Genomic DNA, 13,832 nt, shown 5'->3' on the forward strand with positions numbered 1-13,832 from the left:
TATCATGCCCTTTTCATTTAGATTCTTAAAGAGTTCCATTCTTAAATCTTTCATAATTTTATGTTAACATGAGTTGGAACCTTAAAATCTTTACCTTTATAGAAAATTTAACTCCACATTGTGAAGCTTTAAAAAGTGTTTTAAAAAATCAGCCATGTGACGTTATTAAAATGAGGGATTATCCATCTCTTTTTTAGGGGTTTTCTTTCCCACTTCTCCTCTCATCCCTCAAGTTTATGAGGTCACATGGCTGAGACACTTTGTAAAGCTTCCCACATTGCTTTTACTGACTCATTTCTTCAAATAAGTTTAATTTTTAAACAAGAATATATGCATTTAAATTGTAATAAAGTGATCCTTAAATTTTATTATTAATTATTAAAATTAAGTATTAAATTGAGATGTAGATAATTCTAAAATTTTATATTCTATCAGTTATCTATTTTTAAGTATTGAACTTTGATAGAGTCATCCTTAAACTTTGATATTCCAGTAATAATCTATTTTTAAAAATTGAACTGTAATAATGCTCATCCCTAAACTTCCAGTAACTATCTATTTTTAAGAATTGAACTTTGATAGAGTTATCCTTAAACTTTGATATTCCAGCAATTATCTATTTGCATTTCCCGCAAAGCAAAATTTTTCTCACATAATTCCCCTAAGAGAAGTTTGCTTTAGAAGATTTTCCTGGCACTTTCCAAAAAATAATAAATGAATTTATCTTACTAAATGTACTATTTGAAGTACATAGGACACGTTAAGAACATAAATTGGTAACCAATTAAAAAAAAGACTTACTCCCGCCCGCTATTTTTAAACAAAAGTTTATAGCTCTTATAGGGGCCTAAATGCTTTATATTGAATAAAAATAATATTTTAATGGTAGACAAACATATGGATTTTTTAACTACTTTTAAGTGGTGTGTCCAGTTTTGACACCCCATTTTAGCCATAATTTATGGGGGTGTATTACAGACAACAAGAGGGGTGTATTTTAGTGTCAGGGGGTTGGATACACCTTCCTAGGTGTCTCTCCATCCAGTAGGGGGGTCTAGACCCTTTTCAAGGGGGAGTAGAGTGGATGGACACCTATTCATTATCTGCATGTTTTGGAAATAAAAATCATGGAATCAATTAAAGGGAAAGAAAAGTTAATTTATCTTCTATTAACCCATCTCTGTATCCAGGGATATGACAATGAGATTGATTTCCATTAACAGATCCCTGCATTTCTAGCGGGTTAAGTTTTCTTTATAATCTTAAGTTTTGCATGTCACGACGATTCAATTTGCATTTCTGAAAGAGTAGTGTATATTTATAATACACTTATTACACTAGATAGTCAAGTAGCCAAATGGATTTATTCTTATTATTTTCATTTTCTCTATTAAAGTGAACTGTGTAGTGGGCTAAATTACCATCCCTGCCCTTTACCCCATCCCCTCACTTTCTACTGGATGAATGGCCCGATTAATAATCAACAGGGGAAATAGCAATCCAAATTGACGACAATTTCCCCTTGTCATAATATCCACGTACATTCTGCATCCATTAGTAGCCACAGAAATATATCCAATTTACAAGTAGAACATCTAAAAAAATATGGATAGACTGACAGACAAAGTAAAGTTATACAGCAGATCATCAGTGTCAAAAAAAAGAGAGACAGAAAAGAAAGAAAGATATACAAATTTAGAAATTTACTTTGATTCATGCCCGACAGACTGACGGACCAGGTAAGTTGTCTACTGGTTGCTCTTTCTAACAAATCAACAGTATATAGCATCCATGTATATACTTGAATGACCTTTTTTCATGAAAAACGCTGGGTTAAGCAGTCTAATAAAGGAAGGCATATTTTGGCAATATTCCATATTGTTAGGTCAAATAGTTCTTAATATGACCAAACACATAGTATGATTAAACGCATAATTAGGAACATTTTGACTTAATAAGCGCATTTGACTCGAAGCTTGCACTTTACTGTACGAAATAACGGAAAAAATGTCCCCCTTTTATGAGAATCTTTCTTTTTTTCTGACAAAAATAGATTTTCATGAATAACAAAAGAAACCCAAGAATCTTATGATGTTGAAAGATGAAAAGAATAAGAATCGATTCATTACAGATGTAAGAAAAATAAGAATGTGCTTTTCTAATTTGGAATATTTCCTCAAAGGTTCCAGGATAAAAACGCAGGAGTGACAAACGTTGAAGTGAACAAAAGCAGGAGTGTCTAAATTATATGGCATTTAAAAAACCTGGGAGATAGTTTAAGATAGGTTAGTTTATGTGTTCTCTCCGAAGTATGTCACTCCTTCGTTTGTACACTCCGATGTTTGTTCACTCCGACGTTTGTCACCCCGACGTTTGTCACTCTGACGTTTGTCACTCTGACGTTTGTCACTCTGACGTTTGTTACTCTGAGGTTTGTCCTTGGACCTCCTCAAATAGTTATTCCAGGATTTTTAGCAGCAAAACATCTCTGAAATTCTAAATAAAAGTCCGTCTGTATATACTTTTCTAGAATTCCATGTGATGTAAGATGTCTGAATTTATTTGTGAAGATTCCTAGGACTATCAAGTATCTAGTCTATAACTTACTTTGCTCTTGTCCTACCCTTAAGCTGTTAAAAAACTGGATTTACAATCAAAGCTATCCGTTAACTGGTACACAGACATACAGATGACCTAAATATAGAAATGGATTACTTTTAAAAATTTGAAAATTATAATATTTTTACGCGAACCAGGATATTTTTCTAAAGTTTATTATGATTTTGCCAAGAAAATTAGGATTTTGCCAAATTTATGCATTACAATATTCAGAATATTATACACATTAATATTTATTAATAGTGCAACTACTCTAAAATGAGAATATGTTTGTATGATCGTTCGTAATATGACGTATCCTCAAGGCTTATCTTCAAAAAAGAAAAGAATTTTTCAAAGCTATTGGCTATTGCACTTATCTGTTTTTGAGAAAATAGCATTAACTATCCTGCGAGTTTTATGAAGCTTTAATAAGATGTTACACATAATCTAAACCTTAAAGGAAATTTATTTATTAGAATTGAAACATTTTATGTTTGTATTATAAAATTTTCTTTATTATTACTATATTACAGTTTTCTGTTCTTTTTATCTACAGATCACTTATTATGGAATAAATATTTAAAGCAGTGTATTATAGACAGCTTTCAGCGTATATTAAAATGAAAAATAGGGGTTAACCAAACAGGTTTTGATTTAATATTCGTGGAAAATTATCTGTAATACGATGCTATAGAAAATCATTTTTCTGTGTGGCTGGGAACCGGCTCTTATCCAATGGGTATTACTCGGTTTCGAAGCCATACTTGAAAAACATTTGCTTGTTTATTTATCATATTCCATGACAAAATATTCTGCCAGGATAATCATTTTTGTTCACAAAATTTATGCATCAAATATTTAAATTTTATTATATTCTATGTACTTTTAAAAATGTTCTTATAATTGTTTTAAGGTTTATAATTAGTTTGAATATAGAATTAATGAGACATAAAAGAATAGATTTATTTTAGGAAGTAATTTTTGTTAGTGATTTAAGATATTTATTTATTTATTTATTTTTATTATTTATCAGGTATGAATTTTCCTATAAAGTGACATATATTGGACTCAATTATTTTCTTAAAGGATTCAACTATTTACAACTGCCCTTTCCTAACAAAATGTGTACCTTATTAAAACTATTAAAGTGGTCAGATTGTTCCTACTCGGTGTTCCTATTAGTCAAATAAATGGATTGGAAATTAAACTTTGAAAAATCTTTGATGCTCAACCCAACAGTGGTGAGGGCAGAAAATGAGTGATGAGGAGAGGAGAAGTGGGAAAGAAAACCCCTAAAAAGAGATGGATAAACCCTCGTTTTTATGACGTCACATAATGTTTTTTTCACCAACAATGAATAATTTGCATCACTCTATGAGTCTATATTCATTACTCGTACAATAACTGTTGATTAGCAAAGATCAACAAATTAGACAGTTTAATACATTATGTTTCCATATGGACATACAAGCATTTTACGACTTGAAAATAGAGCTCCTTCGTACATAATATTTTGCCTAGTCGGGATCATGGAAAGAAAACGAAGTAGACGGTTTCTTCGTATTTTCACTGTAGCTTTTAAAGGATTATTTTAGGTTAGGTAAGGTTGAGTAAATGTTAATGATTGCCCCACAGGGTTAGAAAATATGCCCTGCAGTGGCTAGAAATGGGAGAAAGGCTACTGTGAAAAAACGACGAAACCTGAAACTTCGTTTTCTCTCCATGATCTCCTAGTCGTCCTAGTAATCATTTAAATTTAAGTAAATACTATAATTATACACAATCAAAAAAGTAGTAATTTGTGCTGAAAAATATTATTATTAAAAAGGACTTACGGATTTTCTGGTAATGATTGTTACACTTTCTAACCTAACTGTTACAGGAATCCTTATCCACGTATAACTTTTTAAAATACCAAAGAAACATATTTTAATGAACCTATACCAACAGAGCTAACCCAGTGAATGATTTGAAATATTCCTGGCTTCTCAATCAACGGACTATCTATGATGATTTTACAGGTAAACATATCTATCTATCTGTCTATCTATCTATCTATCAATCTATCTATCTGTTTGTCTGCCTATCTATCTATTTTTCTATCTTTCTATCTTTCTATCTTTCTATCTTTCTGACTTTCTATCTTTCTATCTTTCTATCTTTCTATCTTTCTATCTTTCTATCTTTCTATCTTTCTATCTATCTATCTTTCTATCTTTCTATCTTTCTATCTTTCTATATATTTCTATCTATGTATCTATCTATTAAGAACAGTATTCATTACTAAAATCAAGAAATAGTTATTAATCCAACTTCTAGGTCTTTAGTATAGAGTTAAATCTTCCTTTTTCTTTTAGGTTCTTAATTCTCTTTAATTACAAACCCTTTTATTAATGAATTACAAAGTGAATATATGGACATATACAAACTTAGAGACAAAAATAGAAAAATTAAATAGATTAATTCCTCTATTTTAAAAGAACTTTTTATTTGTTTTAAGTTTAAGAACATCAATGGTTGCTGGCACTTATAATTGCAAAGATGGTAGACACATCCCCCCCCCCCCAAATCTATATGGATTGAAAGCCAATTTATTATAAGTCAAAAGTTTTAATTTACATATATCCCAATTCTTACTATAAATAGCTTCATGGTAAAGGCTATAAATAAATAATCTAATATTAATATGTCTAGTAGGTATTCATTAATTTAAACAAGTTCAAAGGACTCAGAGCTGGATCTTTAAATCATTTTAGTGGTGAGCCAGATCAGGGTGAGCCGAATTTCAGCTAATCACAGAGCGGCATTTCATAAAATGCTGTGCTCTCATTGGTGGAAAGTTGGTTCACCCCGATCTGGCTCACTACTAAAATGATTTAAAGATCCAGCTATGGACAGAATTTAAAGCGGGGATCTTTAAAAAAAAATTCTGAACTATATTACAAAGTTAAGTAATACAAATGAATGAAAGCTCAGTTAATAATTTACAATATCAGGGATCTGAAGGGATAAGACAATGGCCTGTTAGATTGTACAATCCAATCATGATTTAAAACAAATCCCAAAGTTTTAAAGCAACAACAGTCTGATAAACATATCTATAGTATAGATGTATATACGGATATCTCCCTACCCCCCCCCCCCTTTTTCAAGGACCTTTTTCGTCTGCTAGCAAATTGTTTTCTGCTTGTTGGCTGTGTTAATATACCCGAAACTATTGGTTGATTTTCAAAGACCAAAATTAAATTAAGAGTTGGCACAAGATCCTTGGGATGGGGGAAATACAGTTATTTTACCCCTTTGGTGTATTACTCTAATGTCTGATATACTCTCCCAACATGTCTTCTTTTTACAGGTTTTTTCTTGTTTTTGTCAATTTCAATTTATCGCCCTGCTATTTTCTCTCTGTCTATAACAATTCGCCATTAAGATAAACCAAATCTAAAATTCACTTTGAACATAGACAGGACTTGTATGAAAATATATAGGAATGTATAATTGTTTATTTGTTGTAATGCATTATTATACACTAGCGACTTCGCCCCTAGGCTCTAGGGGCTTTGCCCCAAGAGGTTTGATCAAAACAATTTTCGTATTTTAGATTTAAAGGAAAATTAAAAAAAAATTGGGGGGGGAGAAATTTTTTTTTCTTTGGGGGGGGGGGGGTTAGTCGACCCCACTATTTTAATTTTAGTTTTAAAAAGAAAAGAAAAATTTTATTTTTTTGGGGGGGTATTTTTATTTTTTTGGGGGGTTTGGGGTGTCCCACCCCCAAAGAAAATACAATCAAACAGACAGACAGACAAACAAAAAGACAGACATCGTTCTACTTTGTATTCTAGATACAGGGTGAGTCAGAAAAAACTGAGTTTTTGATTTTCAGAAACAACCAGAAGGAATACAGAAAAAATAATTACATGTCCTTGTTCTCTGTACAAAAGCACATCAAACTTGTTTAGGTGTTTTTCATTATCTCTAAAAATGCGGCGTCTATGATAGGTGTATGGTGTCAAAAAATGCCTTGTGTGAAAAATGTTGATCAAGAATAATTAAAATAACTCATCTCTTTTGTATAAAAAAATCTTAAAATTTCAATATTTATTTAAAAAAAGGTCTAAGAAAAGTACTTAATGAGTTTTAAAGGTGAAATGCTTTTTGGCTCCTCACAAAAGCATTTTTAGAATACTGCAATTTGTCATTTTTTCATATTTCTTGATTGTGATGCATGTGGTTTAAAAGAATCTACTATAATAACGTAGCTTATAGTAAAAAGAAAAAAAAACCTTTTTATTTGACAAAAAAATCTCTTAAGATAAAAAAGTTATCAAGGTTTGAATTTTTAAAATAAAAATGCCTTTTAGAAACCCTACCCTATATAAATGAAGTTATTATGATGGATTATAACACACAAGTATAATTTGTTAAAAGGGGGCGGAGATTTTGGAGATTAAATCCAGTCTTGCACCAAATATAGAGGAAATTCAGGGGGAGGGGGAGGAATTTAGGTAACAAGATGAAATATTTCCGGCCATGAGCTGGTTTTCTGGTCATGGGGTATTAAGTCTTAACAATAGATTACAACAAAATGTTTGATTTATAATTTGATAATTTGATTTAAAAAATTTGTATTTTTAAGATGTTAAATATTTACAATCTGTTGAATAAAAATTTTATTAATCAAAAAATAAGTTTGTTTATCTTTTTAGAATGGTAGACATTTTTATTATAAATAAATCTACCTAAAAAGTACAAAATAATGGCCGAAAAAGTGATCACACACACTTTTTGAAATCTTTATGCTCTAAAAAGCGCCGTTTTTTTCAGAGATATTCAAAAACACCTTTTCTAAGTTTAATGTATATTTTTATAGAGAACAAGAACCTATAATTGTTTTGTCCATATTCCTACTGGTTGTATCAGAAAATCGGAAAACTCAGTTTTTTCTTACTCACCCTGTATGTGTTTGATAGTATCCTTGTAACTTATGCTTACAATCCACGGTTGGTTTTTTATTAAATGAATAAGATAGGGTACAATGTTTGACACTTTCGATATAAGTAAATGATAATAAAAAAACCCATAGAATGCGATAATAACTTCAGAAAAATCAAAGAAAATAGTTTTCATACTTAATTAACGTTTTTAAGTTTTTCTTCAAAAAGTTTAGATAAGATGCCTTTAAAAGTCGTCTATGATTTTGTCAGGGATAAAAATGTAACTTTAAAATAAGAATTACAACATATTTTTTCAATTAGTACAAAGTAAAATTTTGAACATTTTATTGAACAGTATATTTTTTAAAATGTGAAGTAGAAACCTGAATATTTTATCATGAAAATTGTGTTATGATTTGATTGTCTGCTAGATTACAAGAAAAAAGATACTGACAGTACTTGTTGGTTCTTTAAAAAAAATTAGGTAGATTACTTTCAGAACCCCTCTTTTTGCAATGTTATTTCAATAGAACAGAGCCGTAGTCTTAGTGTACTCAATATCTAGACAGCCAACCATTGTTTTAGAATTGTTCAAATTTTTTAACTTTTGATAAAAACAGAATTAATGGTATTTTTGTAAATATTATACCTCCAAGAAATGGCTATACTTCCCAATCATATGTTGTGTGATATTTAAGAGGAATTATTTTGATATAATGTCATTAAAATATTCGTTGAAAAAAGTGCTATTCTAGCTTATACTTTTTATTTCAATGTGTATGATAATTCAAATAAAAGATAATGAAGATTTATATTATATTCAATTGTTATAATTATAAAGAAAAACCTGGAAACAGTAAAAAACTGACTTTATTTTATTGACGTAGGGAAAATTTTGTCAAATATTTGAATAAAAAAACAATATAAAACAAAATAAATTATTTTTAATATAGTCACAAAAAGGCTTAATGAGTTTAGGAAATATTTCATTCACTAATCATGTCATTTAAACTCTATTACACAGAATACAGTGTTAAAAGATGTTCTCGTTTTAATTTTAAGTAATTTCAAATGCATTTTAATACCTTTTAATGATTTATTTTTTGAAACATCTTTTTATAAAATGTTATTGATTTTTGAAGTTATATGTTAAAATGTTTTTAAATTTTGTTAACATTTTGTTTTAAATGTAGAAAATTGGTAATTCTAAACATTCAAAAAATGATTTTATTAAATTTTCATCACTTAAATTGCATGTTTGATGAAATTTTCAACTGATAATTCAAGAAAAATCGTTTAAGTTTTATTATATTTTACTTTGAAATGTTAAAAAAATATAATTATTGTCAAAAATGTGGAAGTTATACTTTCCTCAAAAAAAGACCTAAAACATGCAAATTAACACGTGTAATGAGATTTTTTTTCTTTCAGGTTTAATTTTAAGTAATTTTTGATATTTTTTGTAAAAAGGATTTTATATAAAAAGTTATAAAACTCGAGTTATGTAGTGGTTCTAAAAAAGGTTGCGAATTTATGCAATTTTCTTGCAAAAAAAATTTTCTAGGATTTTAAAAATAGCAAAGGGTGTTATTAGACGTACTTACAGATACAATTGCTAAGTCATTTTGGCCAAACACTAAAATAAAGGTTTTACATCTGAGGGTCCAACCGTGAATCATTTTTCTGAAATGTACTTCATGCAACAACTCTTTAAACTAATTTGTCGGTCATATTTTACTATTCGTTTATGAGAATAATTATCCCCTACCCTAACTATCTGTATATAATTCTTTCTGTTTATGAGAATAATTATCCCCTACCTTAACTATCTGTTTATAATTCTTTCTGTTTATGAGAATAATTATCCCCTACCCTAACTATCTGTATATAATTCTTTCTGTTTATGAGAATAATTATCCCCTACCCTAACTATCTGTATATAATACTTTCTGTTTATGAGAATAATAATCTCCTACCCTAACTATCTATATATAATTCTTTCTGTTTATGAGAATAATTATCCTCTACCCTAACTATCTGTATATAATTCTTTCTGTTTATGAGAATAATTATCCCCTACCCTAACTATCTGTATATAATACTTTCTGTTTATGAGAATAATAATCTCCTACCCTAACTATCTATATATAATTCTTTCTGTTTATGAGAATAATTATCCTCTACCCTAACTATCTGTATATAATTCTTTCTGTTTATGAGAATAATTATCCCCTACCCTAACTATCTGTATATAATTCTTTCTGTTTATGAGAATAATTATCCCCTACCCTAACTATCTGTATATAATTCTTTCTGTTTATGAGAATAATTATCCCCTACCCTAACTATCTGTATATAATTCTTTCTGTTTATGAGAATAATTATCCCCTACCCTAACTATCTGTATATAATTCTTTCTGTTTATGAGAATAATTATCCCCTACCCTAACTATCTGTATATAATTCTTTCTGTTTATGAGAATAATTATCCCCTACCCTAACTATCTGTATATAATTCTTTCTGTTTATGAGAATAATTATCCCCTACCCTAACTATCTGTATATAATTCTTTCTGTTTATGAGAATAATTATCCCCTACCCTAACTATCTGTATATAATTCTTTCTGTTTATGAGAATAATTATCCCCTACCCTAACTATCTGTATATAATTCTTTCTGTTTATGAGAATAATTATCCCCTACCCTAACTATCTGTATATAATTCTTTCTGTTTATGAGAATAATTATCCCCTACCCTAACTATCTGTATATAATTCTTTCTGTTTATCGTTTTCTGTCTCACTCTTGTTTTATATAAACCTAATGTAAAACAAGGATGATAACATCCGTAAAAGCGTAGTTTATTAGGTAAGTCAGTCGAACAAACAAGCATTTTAAAGACTTACTTTTTGAGGATGCTTTGGTTATAAAAATGACACCTAATCTAAAAATAGGATTATAAGATTTTATTTGATGTAAAAACTTAATGCGAAAAAAGCTGAAATATTAAAATTAACGTAAGGACTTACAGGTAATTATTCATCAAATCTGACACGTATATCTTTTCTGGACGTACGGACGGACAGACATAAATGATAATTGATTAAAAAATCTTTGCTTTGAAAAAAACATTGTACAACAAAAGATGTTTTCTGAAACCATCAAATTTTAATTAAAACAACTTTAGGGACTTTTATTAAATGTTGATTGAGTTTTACACCTCTAATAAATACTTTTAATCTACAAAAAAGGTAATTTTGTTTATTGTATTTGGATGAGTACATTAATTCGCGATCCATTGTCTTATCCCTTAAAAGCCCTGTTAATCAGGAATATAAAGAGATAAGACAATGGCTGATAAACTGATATACTTCCTTATGTTGATACAAAAAATTACCCCTTCTGTAGATCACTCATAGTGGTTGAAACGTTTGGACACTCAACTTGAGGACCAACCAATCAAAATTCAACACAAGTCCCCAAAGTTTTAGAGCCAACGAATAAGAAAAATTTATCAGAAAACTTTGGGGACTAGTGTAATAAACAGCCCAATGTTCCCTTTCTCACTGCCAATTAAATCAACTTTGTTATGCTATTTCTAAATGTAACACAAATGTAAAAACACGCCATGAGATCCAAACACCGCAAAATTAATTTCACCAGAATTAAATTCTTGGCTTTTTACATTTCTCTTCAAATTATTTCTTCTTCATACGAAATATTTATTTTTTACTTTTAGTAGCGAAGCCACTCTATGATTAGGGTATGTCCAACAAATTTGTTCTGAAGGAAACGGATTTTATTGTCTGCTATGATAGATAGACGACTGATATATTTTGTTTATAAAGGATCCTCTAACCATTTAAACTATTTTTCGGGATCCTTAAAACCTACAGAATATGTGATTTATCAGTTCCTATTTAATATAGAGTCCTTGTAATGTTCTACCATCAGAATGCCTCTTTATATTCATACACTAAGGGAGGTTAAATAATAAAAAAACTTTAGTTTCAATTTTTTGCCAACAATTAACCATAATGCCTTACGTTGCATGATTATACGTTGATTTTTGAAAGACATTATCTCCGTTCTTACTATTAACATCTCGTATCTTACAAAATAACAGTATGGTTATTAGTCTCGAGTTATATAAATCATTTTTTTTATTTTAAAAATTTTAAAATTTCAAAACTTTGTAGAAAAATAAAAGTTTTGAGAAAATCCGCTTAAAATATATTTAAAGCCTAACTAATTATATGCAAATTAATTTTGGGAATAGAGTTGTAGAAAATAGATTACCATCAAATGAATAATTGTTAAATATTATTTAATGTCCCGGTAAAAGACAGAATGAGAGAAATATCCTCCTGTAAATTAAAGAAGTTTTATTTATATCTGTCCTCTAAGATCTCATGAATTGCTTGCCAATTCTGTATACAAAGTTTAGTATTTTAAGCAAAAACAATAGATATATTACTACTTTGATCTTATACCAGATTTTCCTCTTCTCTAATAAAGTGAAACTTGCGGCGGGCTAAAATTACTATTTCCTTTTTACTCCATCACCTTACCTGGATGAACGAACTGACCAATAAACGAGTTCCATAATAGCAAGCCATTATGTGACGACAATTTTCCCTTATCATAATATCCACGTATTTTCTAAATCCATTGCAAAAACATAGCCGTTTACAATTTACTTTAAAGCTGCAGGACAATAGGGTAAAAGCAAAAGGGTTAGGGAGGAAGGGGAACTTGGGATGTGTATTACTAAAGTCCCCAAAGTATTTTCTTATTCATTGCTTTTGGGATTTTTGTTGACTCAATTTTTTGATGAGTTATCCTAACGTTTATATTATTAAATGTATTCTACAGAATGGGCATTTTGTGTATCATCAATGGAAATGTATATCAATTTATCGGCCATTATCTTATCCCTTTAGATCCCTGCTTTAAAGTTGAGAAACAATAGGGCCAAAAAAACGGTTGTCTATTTTGATACTCTATTATTTTCAGGACTACCACTGGACAAACCAGAATATTATATTCCAAGGTAAGGCAAATTTAATTAGTGAGGTACGACCAGGGAGCTAGGGAGAGGGCATTGCACTGTAAATTATTCTTGTAATCAAAGTTTAGAATACAATATCGTGAAAACTTTAAGAACTTTTATTAAATCTTTATTGTTTCGTTAAAATAATTAATGTTTAAACTTTTAACCTAAAGAAGGGTTGATTTTATTTTTTATCATTAGGGTTGTCTTATACCTCATTACCCCTGTGGACAATTAATTATGTTAAACATGGAGATATTGTGTTGATTTATTAGTTTCCATAGTTTATTTTGACTACATATCCATTTTATATATAAAAGAGGCAGCATAAATTATTTTGTTATGTAAGTTTGAAAATTCTAAGTTAAATTTTTATCATCCGCACAAATAAGATAAGAAAAGCAAAGATTCTTTTTTAAGATCCTAGATATGCTTCATTTTATAAAGTTATTCATAAAATCACTCTTTAAGGAAGTAAATTTATTGCCAATCTTTTTGTTTATTATTCTTGTTTGTTATTGTTATTATTAACATATTATAATTTGTGTCTACATTAATGTACGAAAATACACTGTTAAAAATATTTTTTTTAGCAACACTTTTTACCCAATTGGGAAATTTCAAATAAATTTCAATAAAATTTTTATGTACTAGCGGGTACATAAAGAAGAAAAATAAAAAATACATAAAAAATAAGAAGCATTAGAAAGTGTCATGTGTGACGTCATAAAAATACCTCTAAAAGAAGGGATGATAGCTGAAGTGGGAAAGGAAACCTATAAAAAAGAGATAGACAATAGACGTATTTTTATGACGTCATACATGATACTTTCCAGCGTTTCAAAAATAACTTAATTGGGTATTTGTCTTTAGAAAAGCTTTAAAATACAATAACAATTTGTGAAAATTTGAGTCAACTTTGCTAACAAACAGTTATTTATAAATATTTTTAATAGTGTACTGTTAAAATGGATGTAGAATATACATGGATATTATGACAGGGGATAAATTGTCGCCATTTTAGACATAATTTATTGGTAAGTTTATTCATCCAGTAGAAACGGAGGGGATTTTATAAATGAAGGGGGATAGGGGAGATTGTTAATTTAGCCAGCAACAAGTTTCACTTTATTAGAGTAAATGATAATCTTGTGTAAGATCCAAGAAATAATAAATCTATTACTATGTATAAAGCAAACAACTAAAATAAACAATAAACGCCTTTTACATACTAATAACCATC

At 29.2% G+C, this 13,832-nt stretch overlaps 1 protein-coding gene across 2 annotated transcripts in view; it reads left to right on the forward strand.

Annotated features, from left to right (window-relative positions):
- The window catches only part of LOC145331800 (irregular chiasm C-roughest protein-like), a 139,987-nt gene that overhangs the window by 50,843 nt on the left and 75,312 nt on the right, over positions 1–13,832 (forward strand). For both annotated transcript variants that reach the window (XM_080176640.1, XM_080176641.1), the window contains exons 11-12: positions 4,550–4,622; positions 12,553–12,589. In XM_080176640.1, coding sequence (XP_080032766.1) covers positions 4,550–4,622; positions 12,553–12,589 — 110 coding nt within the window. The remainder of the gene's footprint in view (positions 1–4,549; positions 4,623–12,552; positions 12,590–13,832) is intronic.

Source organism: Acartia tonsa, chromosome 11 (genome assembly GCF_053477335.1).
Source record: "Acartia tonsa isolate MP-2025a chromosome 11, ASM5347733v1, whole genome shotgun sequence".
NCBI lineage: Eukaryota > Metazoa > Arthropoda > Copepoda > Calanoida > Acartiidae > Acartia > Acartia tonsa.